The sequence below is a fragment of the Macrosteles quadrilineatus genome, unplaced genomic scaffold (genome assembly GCF_028750875.1).
Source record: "Macrosteles quadrilineatus isolate MER2022 unplaced genomic scaffold, UCM_ALF_1.0 Scaffold_6__1_contigs__length_79288215, whole genome shotgun sequence".
Classification (NCBI taxonomy): domain Eukaryota; kingdom Metazoa; phylum Arthropoda; class Insecta; order Hemiptera; family Cicadellidae; genus Macrosteles; species Macrosteles quadrilineatus.
In genome coordinates this window covers 28,275,487-28,294,636 of record NW_026542599.1, presented here as the reverse complement: position 1 = coordinate 28,294,636, position 19,150 = coordinate 28,275,487, and the positions used below count along the sequence as shown (strand labels likewise).

The following is a 19,150-nucleotide window of genomic DNA, read 5'->3' as shown; positions in this document are numbered from 1 at the left end:
ATCCTACTAATATTATAAATGAGGAAGTTTGGATGTATGGATGTTTGGATGGATGTATGGATGTATGGATGTATGTTTGTGACAAGTGAACGCGAAAAATACTGGTCGGATTGGGCTGAAATTTGGCATGATGATAGGCTCACATACCCGATTAACATATAGGCATATTATTATTTCAAAAATCCTTTCGGGCTCCGCCCCAGTGGCTCTGGAGTTTCCCATGTTAACCTTATGAGAAATGGAATTATTGAATCTTAACAGCTGTTTCAATTAAACAAGTTGGTTCTGTTCTATGATGTTCAATAGCATTAAAGTTACAAGGATTACCAACAGGGTGAAGCACTATTATTTCTTTTACATTTATGACAACAGCTAATTTGCAACCAAAAGGTGAGTGAGCGTAGCGAACGAACTTCAACCTGGAGGCGAGTTAGCGTAGCGAACGAGCTAACCTGAAGGCAAGTGAGCGCAGCGAATGAGCTCCAACCTATAGGTGAGTGAGCGTAGCGAACGAGCTCCAACCTAAAGGTGAGTGAGCGTAGTGAACAAACTTCAACCAGGACGTGTTTGAGCCATGCGAACGAGATCATCTTGAAAATTAAGAAGTTAAACGGGGCAAAGCCCACGGGTTACAGCTAGTATACATATAATTATATACCTATATATGCTACTGTATGCCTATACGTATATTCAGTGTCGGCTCCAGGACCTTGTCAAGGGGGGGGAGGGCTAACTGGGGTGTTCCGCACTAGGAGAGGGGACTGACGGTCCTCCTATTTTTAAAGCAGTTTAATGACCTTTTAAAGCCATTCAACGTCTAAATCTTCCATTACGTTTTTATGACAAAATGTATGTACAAGGTTATATTTTCAGGGCCCACTCGGAGTAATTTAGCCCCTATAGCCCCCCCCCCCTTGTAGCCGCCTCTGCGTATATTATACCTATTGTTGTTGTAAGGTACAGTAGGAAGTGTTCAACCCCAAGGCTACAAGGGCACGAACGAGAAAGTTGTCTCACGACTTGCCGACTTGACATATTTCTTAATTTGTGTTGCAAATTCATCACCAGTTCAAGGTAAATTTTGTTTTGTAATAATCTGACAATATTATCGGCTGTTTAGACATAAATAGTGATCTTGGGTTAGAGGCTGTTTAATTCTATAAACGTTTACACCAGGATCAAAATAGGGATTTTAGGAGAATATTTTTTTAATCACGTACAGCCCGACTCCAGGGATTATTTTATGATCCAATCATGCTTCTTGTAATCAAGTTCTCCCTTATTTTATGAGAACAGACTCGTAAATTAATGTAAAACATGTTTTAGATGCACATACAGACAACAAGGATAAGTGTTATGTAGTGTTTGAGGCTGCTGCAGGCTACACTTTTTTGTCCTAGGATACTAGGCACGAGCCCGTGATTGTTTTCACATTACTTAAGGCTAAACCTAGGGGTTGCGGTATTATCACTTAGATAAAATCCATTGGTGATTTGGCGGCATTTGAAACCGGGACCTCACTGACCGATGTCCCGCGCTCTACCTCTAGACCATATCGCCTCTTGAGCTGACAACGACGTGAGTTGAACCCTCAACGTAATGTCCTCCAGAGAGACGTCATCTTAACCGGTTTAATTTCTTATTTGTATTGCAAATTTAGTATTAGTTCTAGGTACATTTTAGTTGGTAATAATCGCAAAATCTCGTTAACGTTTTTCTAGACTAGCATGGGTCGTTTGGGACGCTGTAAAGTTGCACAATTGTTTTGACTTGAATCGGTATGGTACTTGCTTCGTACTCTGATAAGTCTCAGGTGTTAAACGGGAAAAAAGTACACAAGTTATCTCACCCTGTTCTACACTCATCTATATAATTAATACGCTACATGAAACTTTGTCGGTTGAACTTCTCCGCCATTTCTTAACCGATTTTATCCATTGACGTCTCATTGGAAAGAGCGTGTTGCGTAGATTTGCAAGCTGGCCTTAGATTTTTAAAAAGCCCCTTGGGCATTTTGATCAGCTGTATAATTATATTGCTGTTATTTATTTTTGGGTCTGACTTAGGGGAGGTACGATTGAGGCATTAGTTCAAAATTCCTCCGTGAACAGCGCTGTAGTAGAGAGCACTTTGGCAATGAAGGTTTAAGTTACTAATCGCAAAAATAGTTATGTTCATAAAATAAAATTATAAATGCCTCAAATTTAATTTTATTATTCTTTAATTATAAAATTAAACTATCATAACCTAACCAAACTAACCAAACTTGCTGATAATGAAATAATACAGTATAACAAAAGTTTAGTAATAGAAAAAATAATTCTGTTTATTAAATAAAACTAGAAATTGCTCAATTAAAATTTTACAATAACTTAATAATAAAATTAAACTGTCATAATCGAACCCAACCAACCAAACTTGCTGATAATGAAAAACTCTTGGACAAAAAGTTAAAATTGTTACCGGGATTCGAACCCGGAACCTTCAGCCTATCAGCCCTGCACGCTAACCACTAGACCACCGAGGCCGATGGTCTCAGCTCGTATTGTTACGGTAATGGCGTTCCCTCAGCTAATAAGAAGCCCACAGCTGTCATCGTAGCCTCTTCTGTACCTCCCCTGAGTAAATACCTTTATTTTTCAATTCAATAAAACGCATTGAGTACATTTATTTACTATTTGAGTTCGTGTAAACATAACCCCCAAGACGGATCGTGTTAGTATGGTTGTATCTTAAATTTGTGTATTTATCGTTGTTTTGTGTCGCTATGACGGACCGTGTTAGTATGATTGTAACTTAAATCTGTGCATTTATCGTTGTTTTGTGTAGCTATAATTTGTTCATTTGTTGTATTTTTCTTTTAAATGCCTCCGACGCGACGACAACGAAACATAGACAAGGAGGCGTAATCGTGATAACGACCGCAGCTACAGAACAGTGGCGCGTAATAGGCTTAACTCATCACAGTCGGCACCTGACTATGGTTAGTCTCAACTATTAGGTTACAAATGCGCCCTAACACTACCCCAAAACGACTTTACGTTCTCAATTGGCCCTCTATCAATGACCTGTGATGCCTGTACAGCGAAACATTTTGAGAAGGTGAAAACCGGCCGGAATGCTTTAGGTTTATCAATAACGAAGATAAACATGGTCTGAGTTACACACCGGTAATCTTTGAGTTGACTCTTTTAAACTCATTGTAAATATGACTGTCATTAGTTTTTTTTTTTAATAACTCCTGTAATACTTTGCAATTGCTCGAATTCGAGCAACATGTAGGTACACTAGTTCTTAACTCATTTCAGGTTTAATATATTGGATCCCCGTATCAATGTAAAGAGTAATGACTAAATATCGACCAGTTTACGGTATTTAAAACGTGTTCATACCTACTATCGGCTTTTGCAACATAATTTGACAACATGTGACAAAGGTCTAATTTATGTTGAAGTGAGTCACAATTTTGCACAATCCGACTTAACCTGAGGAAGGTACAGTGAAAATACCGAGGTCATGGACAACTCAGTCCGCATCACGCTGGCAATCCCGAGTTAACGAATGTCTCTCATTTCCGGACGTTCCAAGAAAGTGTCCTCAGAGAAGGCCGAGAAGCTGGACATCCCCGAGTTGGCGTCCTTAAACATCCTGAGGGAGCAAAAAGTCGTGTAAAAAGTATCAAGAAAACGTAAAGGAGTCGGATTGATTGGCGTTACAATGCGTTGTGGCTTACCACAGAAGAACGTGATAATTGTTGATCGTGAGCGAAACATGCCTTACCTTTGTATGACTTATTTATTATTAATAATTATTAATAATTATTGTTTTTTGTATCCGTGGGTGTTTATACATCGATGATACAGTCATAATGCAGTATATTATTGTGGTTCTAGCCTTACCTGTATCACTTAAATGATATATTTCGTCTCTGACATCAAACATTTGTGAAAATTGTTATCTTAGTTGGACATGATTTTGCGTTGGTGTAGTTATTAAATTCAATGTAATATAATTCAGAAATTAAATTTTCAGGTCCTGTATTCAGATTAAATAAGGGTCCCTTCTTGTATTATATATTGAGCATTAGCTATCAAGGAAGAAATTAATAACACAACCTTACAATCAATCTGATTCACAACAATTGAATTATTTACCGCAAGGATACGTTGTGGGTGGTGATCCTTATTGAGGACATGACTGGATTGTTCGCTGCAGAAACGCCCACCATTGAAACAACAATATCGAGGGCCTTGTTTTTGCATACTTTACAGTTTTTGCAGTCTCAAAATCGGCAAGGATTAAGGAAGTAATACGAGGAACAATTGAGGTTACCGAAACTTTGGCTGTGCGAAGGTCATGAGCGGGTGGTTTTTATGAGCAACGATTATGTTGTTTGAGGATCCTTAGGCCCCTATTACACGAGGTAGCCTGGCGACGTCGCCAGCGACCAAACTGGCTACTCAGCTTGTCATGGGGCATTGATTCTTATGGATGTTATTACACGAGGGTAGCCAGCGACGCAGCCACACTTTGGCGACCGACTGGCTACCGAGCCCCGTCGCCACTGTGGTAGCCACTGGCTACCCATATTGGCGACGCTGCGTTGTAGCATATGGAGCTTATTACACTAGGTCGCCAGTATTACGTCGCCACTCGGTTAGTTCATATCACGGGGGTACTTGCACACTGTTGTGTTGCGTTCTGTTGTGTTGTGAGTGTGTGAATTGTTCACTTCAGTTGATAAAATGTCTATATAATCCTTTATGACTCGAAGAAACTGGATTGTGACATACGAAAATAATTGAAACATTTTTTATTGTCCGCACAGAGCTCATCAAAAAGGGTGTAATATAACCCTTTTGATTCTCTTGCACTAAGCATTAAATGAACGTACATTTTTCTCTTCCTTTGCCTCCTTTTCTTCAGAAGTAACAGAAGGAGAAGATACTTATAATCACTCATTATTCACTGTAAACACCGCTCATAACAAGTACAAGTGCAAGACAAGCACTCACAACAACCGCGGCGCCACGGCGGTAAAATTCTGGCTACTCAACTGGCTACTCAACTGGTTATAGGTTTGGTGGCCAGTGCATCGCCAGCTACTGCCGCTGGCGACGTCGCCAGGCTACCTCGTGTAGTGATACAGAAATCGTAAATCAAATTTTAAATGGACTTTATGTTTTGGAAAAAATTTGAATTAAAAGTTTGGTATTTTTACTACACGATTGAATTAATTAAGGTCATTAGCCACCACTTTTGCCTTGTCTATTTTCATTGATGATCTTAGAGATATCATTGCCTTTGATGAGCTTTATGATCTTAACGTATTCAATGTGTAATTATTTTAACAGTTTAATTTTTTTTTATTTGTATAAACATTAATTATTATTATGCATGCTTTGCAAGTTGTGTGCTAAAAACGTTAACTTAACCATTGCATCTAAAGTGAGATTAAAAGATCGGTCAGTTATTTTACTTAGAAATAACAATCATTCATATGAACTCCAATGGATTTTAATCAATGCCAGCATGTGCAAAAAGGTTCCATTCGTTACAAAGCACAACACTGATCAGCGATTAATTCTAAATGACATGCAGTTGGTAGCAATGTTGTATATCGTCATAGTCATCAGTTGATTGCGTCGTGTATGCTTTAGGCTTGGTTGCGAATCGAATGAAAAATTATTTATTCAATAATATACCACCTTAGGCCTACTGGTAAATAAATATTTCTTCGAATTGACTTCAAATCCTTTCTTGTAGCATGAGTTTTTATCCGTAAATTAATAATTGAACCATGTCATGTACATAAAAACATATGGATAACTTTAAATACATAATAGTATTTTACGCAACGATCTCGTAAAGAGAGTGTTAACGACACGAGTAGATTTTTTTTTAACATCTACGAATGTCGTTAAGACTATTTACGCGAGTTGCGTACGACCATTTTTTAATTACTAAAAATCACTTTTCATAACTTCTATGAGAGGTTATGTTTTCGTGTATAACCTCTCATTGCCACTGACAGTGATGCAACGAAACACTAATTATTGCACCACTCATTAACTATTTAATTGGTCTAAACAGCTGATTAGTTCAAGTTCCAAACATTACAGTTTTACTTCTTTTATTCTCAATTTTTCTTTTGAATCTCATTGGTCAATAACTCGTGTAGTTAAGTAAAACAATGCTGTTAAGTGAATCTTTTCTATTCTAACTACTGAACTGAAACGTCTAGTTTAAAAAACTGTCGTAGGTAAAATAATTTTAAAAATCAACAGTTGAAACATCAGGGGTTGATAAAATAACTAGTCTGTTACTTATAAAAAACTAGCTGGCCCGACAGACGTCCTGTCCTAATGTGGTTTTATGTCAAATGCTCGTTCATTTTCAAGATGAGCTCATTTATATACATACTCGCATGGCTCAATCACGTCCTGGTTGAAGTTCGTTCGCTACGCTCACTTGCCTGCAGGTTAGTTCGTTCGCTACAATCACTCGCCTCCAGGTTGAAGTTCGTTCGCTACGCTCACTCACCTTTAGGTTGGAGCTCGTTCGCTGCACTCACTTGCCTTCAGTTACATTTGACAACAAATATTCGTAAAAAACAAATGGAATAGAAACCTATTTGATAGCTCTCATTTGTTATGCATAGATTTGTTTTTGAAAATTAGGTTATCATTACAACAGCTGTTTCCTTAATTTAATTTAATCAAGAAATGACAAACATGGCATGGTAAACAAAATAAAACATTCTTCCATAAGATTAACATGTAAACTGCAAAGGGCCATAGGACGCTTCCCTTAAGGGTTTTTGAAACGGAAACAGGCTATTATGTTATTCTAGTCCTGTAAATTTTCATGCCAATTGGTTCAGTAGTTTTCTAGTTATAAACGCTGTAACTAACACAACTTTTTTTATATATATTAAGATTTAAATAAGGTTAAAGTTAACAATACAATAGGAATTTAACTAAAGATGGTTGTCCAGAGTAATACCATCAAGTTTGTAAAATTTGAATTTTGTTTTGGTGTTCTCATGTTTGGTAACGCTCGTGTGTGTTTCTGCAGATTTAAAGTTTCTGTTGTAAATGTAAAGGTAAATTTTACGTTTCACATTTTCTTCTAGTAATAATTCCAAAGAATTGGCAGTAGTAAATAAATATATTGTTCTGATTGGTAATTGCACATTTTTTCTTGTTGTCTACGCTGATGGCATTTTACTAGGAATCACAGGGGGAGAGCAACGGTCCAACAACACACATATTGTCTTAGTAAATTTGTAGATAGTAAATCTGTACTTCACCTAATATAAACCTAATAACTCTTTCTTGCGCATCCTTCCGAGGCGTTTAACTCGTTTGATAAATCAAACATGTAGGAACTATAACCTCCTACTACTTCCTAGAACTTTAGGAATAAAATAAACCTCTTATCATATAGTGAGCAAACGTATTTTATTTTACAACACGTAGAACTAACAACAAAATAACATTGTTTAAATTTCTTCTTAGCAATAAAAATTGTTTATAAGTAGCTCTCTTTGATAAATAACACCCAAAGATATATATTAGTTGTGGATTATTCTTAATTCAAACCCTTTAAATCAAACAACAATTGAGCAAGAATAGTGATTTTAGAGTCATTACAGTATATTTATTTGTACAAGCAAACTGGGTGCTAGAGATAATTTTACAGAAAAGTTCGAGTATTCAGTAAAGAATTTATGTATGATACAAAATAAAAAATTTTAACATTTTCTACTTAACATTATTTACATCAACATCCAACTCCAACATCTTGATTCATTGCGTTGATATCACTCTTGAATATTTCACTTGTAAAAATGTTATTAATACTTGACTTAGGTAGGTACTCAATATTTTTATTTAGTATTCTTAGACGAAAGTTGTCGGGAATTCTGGAAGTTAAATATATTAACATAAATCGACAAAATTGTCTGTTTACAATGTTACTGGTTTATAGTGTTTGTAATTCCAATAACCAATTAAATAATTACTGTTATGTCAGTATTCAAATTGTTTATGACACAAAATCATATCTTAGGTTGATTTAATAGAGCAAGTGCGGAAATATAATTTGAACTGGTTTCATCAGAATAACTTTAGTGGTATTTCTTTGAATTCGAAAACTAACCTTGCTTTTCGTAAATAAATTAAACATTCCTGCATTTTTTATGTAGTTATTTACGTGTATGTTTAATATCATATAAAGACGGTGAGGATTGTCGTTACAGCTTGATTATATTCTCCAGCTCCTCTCAGGTTGTGTCCAAATGTAACCGGTTCCCGTCATGGTACAATATGCGTTGTAATAGCGGCCAGGACTGCGACAGAAGCTCCATTGTGGACATTTGCAACGGAACTGAGTCTGGAACTCCTCTTTGCAGATCTCGTTCCACCAGCAGGTCCTCTACAAAAATAATAGGTTACCTATAATAGAGTAACTGAGAATTTGTTTTAGATAAAACTAAGAGAACACCTTAAAACACGTGCAGCGTAACAGGGCTTAGTATGCTTTGTAGATCGTCCCACCAGCACCAGCAGTTCCCTTGCAAATAAATACTCAAACATTTGGTTGCGAAGGCTCTTTTTGTAGACCTTTGTCCCACCAGTAAAAAGCTCCTCTCAGTGTTTAACCTCACAGAATAATAGGTTAAATTCTAGTAATGGAAAATAAGCTTAGGCCAACGCCATGAACGGAACTTCAATACGTGCCTGGAGAAACATTTACAACTGAGCTGATTCGATTTATGGACCAAATAATTTTGGATTTCAAAGCTGTTTTTGAAAAATGTGTCCTCAATTATAAAACTGAAGACAGGTAGCTATTATAAATTACTGAAATATAACTTAACTAACACTATTATTTGTTTTGAGCGTTGTTGTTTGTTTTTGGTATAACCCTTTGAAAATGTCCCATTATATAGTGCAGTCTAACAAACAACCATGTGGTGTTAGTTAAGACTATCTTCTGTTTGATAACTGCTATAGAAGTTTGTGAAGTTATGTGTACAATTAAAACAAAGGTGCCTGATGGGCCTCTTTGGCATGGTTAATGCACTTCAAAGTAAAAGCGTTTGACATCAAACATCATCTGAAGCACTCAACTCAACTGCTATGACTTGCATTAAGCTGTTCTTGTCCTAATTTGACAAGAAGGAAAGTGGACTGTATTGTGTTAGCCTTTGTTAAATCATACTAGAAAGTAACACCGCTGCTAGTTATAATGTAAAAGATTGTGTTTATTATTTTTAACTTCAACGACAAATCTATTGTTTTTGTTTGATCCACAATCGTATTCGTAGATTGATTCTTGAATAAAAAAAACAACGTGCAACTTAAATTATTTACTGTACTTGAATTCACTGAAACACCACCAACTTATAGATAACCCCATTTTCGTATGGATGTAAACAAAATTGTATTATGGCCATCTGTTTTGATGTAAACAAATGTAAACTTGAAACAGTTCAGATGATTGACAACAGAATTCAGTAGAGACTTTGAAAATTTAAAATCCTGTAAGACGAAGGGCTTTCACGAGATACATCCAAACCTGCAAAAGGCACATCGAGGATAAGAGCTTTAAATTGATACCCAATATGGCTATACAAATAAATATTTACGGGTCGATTTTCTGCACACAAAAATCCAACAAATTCTTTTAATATACAAATAGAACATTTCATGAAATAGTTTTTTTAATAATAGCCTAAGGCCGTTTCGATTTCAACATAATGGTTTCAAGGTTTTAAGGTAGATATTTTGGAATTAAATATCGTGAGTGATTAAATATAATTTGTTATTCACGTAAATAGTCTTATCCCGAGTTCTTGTCCTGTTGATAAGCTGAGTTAAAACTACTATCTTACTAATATTATAAATGTGAAAGTTTGTGTGTTTGTTTGTTTGTTTGTTTGATCACGCATAAACCACTGGACGGATTGGGCTGAAATTTGGCATGATGATAGCTCACATTCCCAATTAACATATAGGCATGTTCTTATCTCAAGAATCCTTTCGGGCTCCGCCCCAGTGGCTCTGTAGTTCCCTATGTTAACCTTAAGAGTATTCATATTTAAAGGGAAATAAATAAATGGGTTAAAACTACTATCTTCTTCAGTCAGCTGTTTCAACTATAAAAGTTGGTTCTATGGTTATATGATATACAAAATCATAAAAAAGTTATAAGACTCATTAACAGGGCGCAGCATTATATTTTTTTGTTTTTCATTTATGTAAAAAGCTAATTTGAACTAAGCAGCAACAAAAAACTGTGATAAACAATGATAACTGTCAAAATAGAAGTGTTTACAGTAATGTTTATGTTTTTAATATCATGAATAATTTGTGAATTATCGCGGATTTGTTATAATTTATTTTTCTTTGTTGTTTAAGTGAAGTGGTAGAACATTATGGTTATGGTAGATATGTAATATCATAGTATACCGTCAATTTAAAGAAGCATATTTTATCAAACTTTGTCCTCCCCCATTGCAAACGCAAAGCTTGAGTATAACTGCAATAAGCATTTTAAACTTATATGCCAACCCCGTACGAAGGACGGGTACTCTGCTAGTTAAAATATATAATCAAATTACCACATTTCAAGCAGCTAGATCTTATACAGTGTTATATACGCAATTTAAAGTTGCACTATTGAATAAAACATTTCAACATGTATAACTTTAACTCTCTTGTGGAGGGTTTTCTTCCTAAAGTGACGATACCAAATCATCGCATGCGGTTTCCAGATGTGAGCGACCTGTCTAACAAGCAAACAGTTACTCTACAACATGTGAGAGTCGTCTGCTTGCTTGAAGGGTTTGACGCACTGAGTTGTGCACATGTTTAAGGCCAAATTCAGGACTAAGATTACTCAATTTACTGTTCTGTTTATAGTAAATAAGATCACGAATAACCATGTAATCAACAATGTTATCAACCTAGTGATACTTCAAAAGATAATAATTATAAACATAATAAAACAGGTATTTAAACAGCATAACGTGCATTTGTCATAAAGGTACTTATCTCTATTGGGTGTCTAGCAGCGGGTACTTATTCCCTTGTATGTATTTGGTGTCTACTGGTTAGCTAGACACTCAATAGTAATTAGGCAGGTGGTATGTTGGAAGCGATTTTCCACTAAAGGTAACTATTTAGTTAGCGAAGGTACGTTATGTTTTTCCTAATCCCTGTTTCGTTCTATTGGATAGTTATGTTATATTTACCTCAGTTAGATATCCCCTGACAGACTGGTCGTTTATAGTAGGGTTGGGTCTGGCTACGACCACTGCTAGTAGCGCTGCTACGGCCAACCATAGCACACCAGCCCACATCTGAAACTGATTCTACGATATAGGAAGTATAAACATATTGTATTCATTCTGCTTGGTATCAGGTACACATAAGTGTATAACTTGGCTTCATAAGTGACCATTAAAAGACTATACAAATTGTAAACACGTCAAAATAATGTGTTTGCTTGAAAAAATCTAAAATCTCCCGATCTCTAAGCTATGTCCCATAGTCAAGCAATAACCATTCAAGATTAGATTCGCGCCAGGAGGAGCAATGAAACAACGGAAATTCCCCCGCTGCAGCAAACCTGCAGACTAAGCTAATTTGTATTTGCCTGATTAGATTTTGACTAGGATATTTTCAAAGAAATGTCAAAACTAGCTTAGTTTAGTATGAAATAGATAAATGTATCAAATTCGATACACCCATACAAACTAACTACAACAGTTAACTTTATAAATTATCTGCACTCTGTCTCTGTACTCCGCTCCGATACCAAGTATGAACAAAATCGCTTTAAAACAGTACAACTTGCCTCCACGTTTCTAGCTTGAATATCTGGGACCGAAATGTTATTATGAACACATATTACGTGTAACAACAAAAAATTACTGAAAAATCCTTTCTATATCCAGGTAATCAACAAATCTCTCCAGGCCAGCAAAGGTTTCCGGGGAAATGAAGCGGGAAATTTCAGCGCGAGTAGTTGACAATAATAATATGGTACACTTAGACAACGACGGAACACATTGAGAAAATATACACTATTAGCCTGTGTTGATGGCTGAAACGCCTATTGGCATTGGGAAAAGGGAACAAATAGGCTGTACTATGTACGGTGTTTGATTAAATGTAGTTAATGTATCTATTTAGACATCAACAGTGGCATGACTAGAAAGGACCCTGGAAGAAAACCTATGTTCTATCCTGTTTCTTGTTATCTTAATATTTAATCTACGGCTCTAGTTTTAAGTATTCTCCTACACTCACCCGGAAAAAGGGTAATTTAGCCCCTACGCAACACGTTGATCCTACGTCTATTGGTTTTCAAGATATTAAAAGTGTTTTTTAGCGAATTTCCCCTTAAGGGAATAAGCGATTACCGTAGTACTCATGGTAAGACCTGGACCCGGGTACCGATTTACTTTTTCGTTTTGAGGTGTCCTTAGCGCGATAACTCGAGCAAAAATCATCCGATTTTGATTAAATTTGTTACAAACGTGTAAACCTACGTTTATTCGAACGAGTTAGCGAACCAGCATGATCGGACATGGGAACAGGGGTTTATGGGAGGTTTTGTGGGGCAAAAATTGGTTTTCCCATTTTTGAACCTAAAAACTTAATATTTAGCATTTTCTTTCCAAACCATTTTGTAGAGCTTAAAAAACAAATAATTTAGTGTATTGAAGCGTTATTATGCGCCTAATGGTTACGGAGAAAATACCAAAAAACTGTAAATTTAAAATTCTCATGTTATTCTTATGGAGAATAAGTAAACTGTTGTAGTTTGCTTGTTTATGATCATATTTTGATCAAATTTGGGAAATGCATTCATTTCATACTAAACTATTAACGTTAAAAAAACACCTTTTTACCCTCCCTGTTGCAGCAAACCTAAGTACTCGTTAAACTAATGTTAGGCTATTTAAATAGGGAATAAATGTGATATTTTTAACGAGACATTTTAGTGTAAATCCAATCAGGCAAATGGAAATTCGCTTAGTCTGCAGGTTTACTGTGGCGGGGGTATTTTTATTTCTCTAAAATATTCTCTAAGCTTATTTTATTTTATACATGGTTCAAAATATGTGTTTACTATACACTAAACCTGACTGAATACAAGACAATTAAAAATTGGAAGTTGGCCAGGTTGCAGGCAGGGCTGCTGCAATGGGGTCATTTTAATGTCTTAGCTTGAAAATTGTGGTAAATTTCAGAATGCAATTTTCGAATATATTTATTGACTAATTTTATATATTCCGTTTAAGCATTTTAATTCAAATACGTTTCTTAAATTGTATTTTATTGTAAACGCTAATAATGTTTCTTATGCTGCAAATGGAATCCTATTTTCTCTTCTTCTCAAGGTAAAATACATATATTAATGATCCTCTAGTAATTCGTTACATAATATTTATTATCAAAACCTAGATGATTTATTGTGTTTTTCTTTATAAAATTTATTTAACACTACTTTTATGTAAAACAATGCTGACTTCAATAAATATACCGACGTTTTAATTGTATCAGTGGCAATAATCGACATAGAAATCCATCTATTTTATTAAGACTTTGTTGAAATTTTGTATGCAGCAAATTGACCCCTATATATTTATTTTTATAGGCATATTGGGTATCAATTTAAAGCTCTTATCCTCTAGAAGTGTTTTTTGCGGGTTTGGATATATCTCGTGAAAGTCCAATCCTACAGACTTTTACAATGTCAGAGTTTGTGCTGTATTCTGTTGTCAATCATCTGAACTTCAAATTTACATTTGTTTACATCAAAACAGATGGTTATGATAAAATTTTGTTGACATCCTTACTAAAATGGGGTTATCATTACAGTTGGTGATGTTTTAGTGAATTCAATTAAAATATTGTTTTGTATAAAATGTAAAGAAGATATGGATAACATTATATTTGGTGTTGTGATAGTATTTTGTGTTTTCATAGTGTGTTTCATTTGTATTTTGCAATTTTTTTAGATGCCTCCAAGTGATCGCGCACGCAATGAAAATAATAGGGATATGATGAGAAATAATAGTTTTCGCCCTTATCAACTACTGTATATATAAAATATATCATTATTGATTTTGTGAAGTTACGCAGTGACGCTGGCTGCTAGTATTAATGTGTTTATAATTTTATAATATATTGTGCCTATCTGTTTATTTTCCGGATGGTCAAATAAAACTTACAAACAAAACAAATCCAGAAATTTCAAATTAATTTTTTGAACATGCGAATCTTTAGATTATTCCTAGGGCAACAGAACGAACGAAATTCTATTTGTTTGGATTTACTTTTTAACATGGTTTATTATAGCGTAATTTATGTAAGTTAAATTGACAACTATAAAATCCAAACTAAATATCTACAAAACATAACACTTGCCTGGGCTGGGCTGCTAGCTGCCAAGCCAAATCCTAACCTCGAAAATCTAAATTCAAAATCGATTTAGGTCGCGCACGCGCATCCCTAATACTCTGGGTAAATTTACAATAACTTTGAACACAGCATTTACTTCCGTGTACAAACGCAAAGAGTAAAGAGCACATAGATAACATTACAATCAATTTACAAAAAAAATAGGATTTATTTTCTACCTAAACTCACATTGATAATTAATTAGAGTATTGTTAAAATCTCGAGTATTACACATTTTTCATATTAGCACGAATAACTTTGAATTATAATATAGTATATTTCATCACTAGGGCCAAGTGACTCTTTTCGACCCGAACTCTTAAGTTTTCGAGGCGAAGCTGAGGTTGGAAATGAGCGAGGGTTGAAAAGACACTTTTTGCCCGTGGGATGAACTATATTTTTCATCATATTGAAACATTATTTGAACAAACTGTGTTACAAAACTGAAATGGTTTTAATTTAGAGATAATCCCTCAAAACTACTTCTAGCTTGTTTTCAATTTGATTTTTGTTTTATTACTCTGAGATTAGACCTACGATTGTGTTAGTGTGCACAACGATATATTTACAATAAGGCAACAATTAACTACAATAAATTAAACAATCGATATACATGCAATTTTTTACAATCGAAATTTACAACTGAGTTGAAAACTGCTGGTTTTACTCCTTAGGGGCTAAAAACTATTTTTACTCCCTAAAGAGTTAACATTTTACTTCAGACCCGCAACCGTTGACTATTGGATACTGAAAAAGTCCTCAACGCATGCATTAAAAACGGCTGTTTTTCTGCAATATGACGAAAAGATACTGTAAGACATTTTCGTTATACTGCAGCAAAAACAGCCGTATTTAATGCATGCGGTGCGGGTCTAGAGTAGTATTTTTACTCTCTAGGGAGTAAAAATCATTTTTAGTCTCTAGGGAGTAAAAATCATTTTTAGTCTCTAGGGAGTAAAAATCATTTTTAGTCTCTAGGGAGTAAAAATCATTTTTAGTCTCTAGGGAGTAAAAATCATTTTTAGTCTCTAGGGAGTAAAAATCATTTTTAGTCTCTAGGGAGTAAAAATCATTTTTAGTCTCTAGGGAGTAAACATCATTTTTAGTCTCTAGGGAGTAAAAATGAGTTTTAGAATTTCCCTATAGGGAAGTAGCTCTTACCGTAGGTGGCATGGTATTGGTAAGACCTAGGCCCGGGACTGATTTACTTTTTCATTTTGATGTCCCCAGAGGCCAAAAACACCATTCGTTTAAATTTTATGTAGGCCTACAGTATGTGTGTGTGTGTATATACACACACAGGGTATTCAAAACAGGTGGGGATATATTTTACCTAGTGATTCCTTGGGTGAAAATAAAGAGAAAATCATGTAGACCTATAACATTTTTTTCCAAAATCGCTTCATTAACCAGATATCCGCCATTTTGTATTTTTTACATAAACATTTATATCTTTGGACTTTTTCAACCAAGTTTTATAAGATCAGTAAAAAAATGTCCAAAGATACAAATTTTTGTGTAAAAATACAAAATGGTGGATATCTGGTTAACGAAGCGGTTTTGGAAAAATTGTTATACCTGAATTTCTCTTTAAAGTTGTTTTCAAAAAAGCTAAAGCCACCCCGAATTTATAGGGTTGAGAAAATACTGAGTGAGAGATATTTTTGTTAAACTTTGTACGTACAACAAAATTTTCAGTTCTACTGTACCGATGTTTAAGACTTGTGGTAGTAGTAGTAATGAGTTTGCCGGTATGCATCATCTGATCCTATGGAACATGTGCTAATGATTTTACCTAGCAGTTTTAGTTCAGTTCTTAGAATTGAAAACATTCACTTTACAGCATTGTTTACATACTTAACAGCATTGTTGTTTTACTTTACAACATTAACGGGGTTTTTCTTTACAACATTAACGGACCAATGAGGTTCAAGGATTGAGAGAAAAAAGTACAATTACTTAATTGATTAAACAATAAGTGCATGGTTGGGACAATGAGTCTTTTCATCACAATCGGTGGCAATGTGAGGTCATAGAGGGTAAATGAAAACATAATCCTTTTATGAGTAGTGATTGTTAGTTATTAAAAACGGTTAGGTAATTAGTCTTTAAGGCACTCGTAGAAGTTTTAAAGTCACTCGCCAAGGCTGTAGAGCACGCCTACCTTAAATTTTGTACTTCATAAAGACTATATTTAGTGATTGTTGTGTAAACTAAGAAAAATCATGGATAATGGTGCTTATATAGATTGTGTGGGTATAGAACGAAAGATAAAAATATTAAGGCATCGTCACCCCTTTTATTGTTTATAATACTTTGATAAAGGTTTTTATGTTTTTAATATTTAACATTGGAGAATTTAAACGTTGTTGAGTGCACAGGTGTGCTGCGATTGGGGTTAAATACATTTGGACTTATTCAAAAGTAAAATATTTTTCTGTGCTGCACTCTGTAGAAACACTTTGGCACTATTGTCGGCCTTAGTCACTAACAAGACTACAAGATCGCGCCACTCATCCTACACTCATCTCCATTATACTTGGCTTAAAATACCTACTATGTATGGTCGCCATCAATAGAGCATTGTGCGAGACTGCAGTTGGACAAAGGCCTGAAGAGGAGAGGGGTGCTTATCCTCTCAGACAGCCAAGCTGCTCTCAAAGCAATTGACGCCTGCGTGGTGGAATCTAAAGTTGTGCAGAGCTGCAGGAACACCCTCAAGGCCCTGAGCAAACACAACAGAATCCAACTTGCATGGATCCCAGGTCACGCTGGGCACGAAGGCAACGAAAGGGCTGACGTCCTGGCGGGCGAGGGGGCAAAATCCGAACTCATTGGGCCTGAACCATGCTGTGGAGTCCCAGTGAGCAAGGGCCGATCAAAAATCATAACCTGGGCAGAGGGACAACAAGAAAAGGTTTGGGAAAATACCCCAGGCCTGAGACAATCAAAGATGCTAATCAATATCCTCTTAGTAAGGAATGGAGAAACATCTTCGACCTCCAAAAAGAAGAAATAATCCTCCTGATAGGTCTACTTACAGGGCATGGCTATGTAAGGAAGTACCTTAAGACAATAGGACTTAGACAGACAGACCAGTGTAGATTCTGTCTCAACGAAACAGAATCAGCTGAGCACATATGGCTGGAATGTCCGGCGTTAGCCCATAAAAGGTTGAAACACCTAGGAAAGGCATTCCCGATGCCTACTGAAATAAGAGAAATGGGTGTGCACCAACTGATTGGCTTCGCAAGAAAACTTCGGTTAGGTGACTAAACAAAAAAGGGTGCTACAAAAGATCTTGTAGGTCGAGGTAGCAAGGGGTAAGAATACCCCAGCCCCATGAGAAAAAAAAAAAAATGGTCGCCATTTCATTGAACAGTATTAACAGTATTTCAAATCATGACTAATGCTAATACAGAATGTTGTGATTATTCAAACCTTCAAAACAGTTGGTGAATGTAAACATCTGCTTTTAAAATATATTTATTTGTAAACATTGTAGATCAAAAAGTCTGACATTTGCCCACTTAAAACCCTCTGGGGCAGAGCCCTTTTGACGGATCTGCACCAAACTTCACTCGAACCATCCTTGAAAGATGCTAAATAATGCCTGAAAGTTTCATTACAATCTGTTGAGCGGTTTCGGAGTCCATAACGTACACACATACACACACACAAACATAGTTCCTCTTTTATAGATATAGATTTCTTGGGAGCATAACCTGTACCTCTTAACCTCTGCTCTACGAACTGTCAAATTTAAGTATTTACAGCTGACTTAAATTAATTGATATACAGTATTTACATTCTTTCAAAATGTAAACATAGAAAATTTGGAAGCCCATGGGGCGTCGCCCAAGAGAAATATGAAAATAAAATGATATAATATTGCATTGTCATCCATTTGTTTTGTTCTGCTGCTTTCCTTGATGTCAGTCAGGCATTTGACAAAGTATGGCACTCTGGCTTACTATTCAAAATTAAGAAGTTACTACCCCATTCCGTTTTTCCTATTTTAAAATCATATCTTACCAACAGAACTTCCCAAATTAAACATCAAAATTACTTAACTGACCTTTACCCTATAGAATCAGGAATCCCCCAAGGAAGCGTGCTTGGACCATACATGTATATTCTCTATACATCGGACCTACCAGAAAGTGTAAACACTATGGTTGCTACATTTGCGGATGACACAGCGATTTTATCTGTCCACGACAATCCAGCTCAAGCTACAGCAAATTTACAGATAAACTTGGATGAAATTTCTCATTGGTTTAAAACATGGAGGTTCAAAATTAATGAAAATAAATCAGCACACATTACTTTTACCTTAAATCAGGCTACAAGTCCTCCAGTATCCATGAACAATATTCACCTCCCTCAAGTAACGGAAATAAAATACTTGGGCATGCACTTAGATGCAAAGCTTAATTGGAAGGCACATATCTGGACTAAAAGGCAACATCTAAATTTAAAAACAACTAAACTTAATTGGCTTCTTGGATCTAAATCAAAACTCAGTACACAAAATAAATTGTTACTGTACAAAACAGTTTTAAAACCAATTTGGACTTATGGTATTCAGCTTTGGGGATCAGCAAGTACCACAAACATTGAAATTATTCAACGTTACCAATCAAAATTATTACGTAAAATTGTCA

The 19,150-nt window shown here is 35.5% G+C and overlaps 1 protein-coding gene across 1 annotated transcript; it reads right to left on the bottom strand.

The window, feature by feature from the left end:
- Positions 1-7,450: 7,450 nt before the first annotated feature.
- LOC128996803 (uncharacterized) lies at positions 7,451-14,498 on the bottom strand. Its single transcript, XM_054422283.1, has 3 exons — positions 14,451-14,498; positions 11,264-11,371; positions 7,451-8,439 (listed from the first exon to the last, which is right to left on the bottom strand). Exons 2-3 carry the CDS (start codon positions 11,369-11,371, stop codon positions 8,269-8,271), a joined length of 279 nt encoding a protein of 92 aa, XP_054278258.1. The 5' UTR covers positions 14,451-14,498; the 3' UTR covers positions 7,451-8,268.
- Between the last annotated feature and the right edge of the window lie 4,652 nt (positions 14,499-19,150).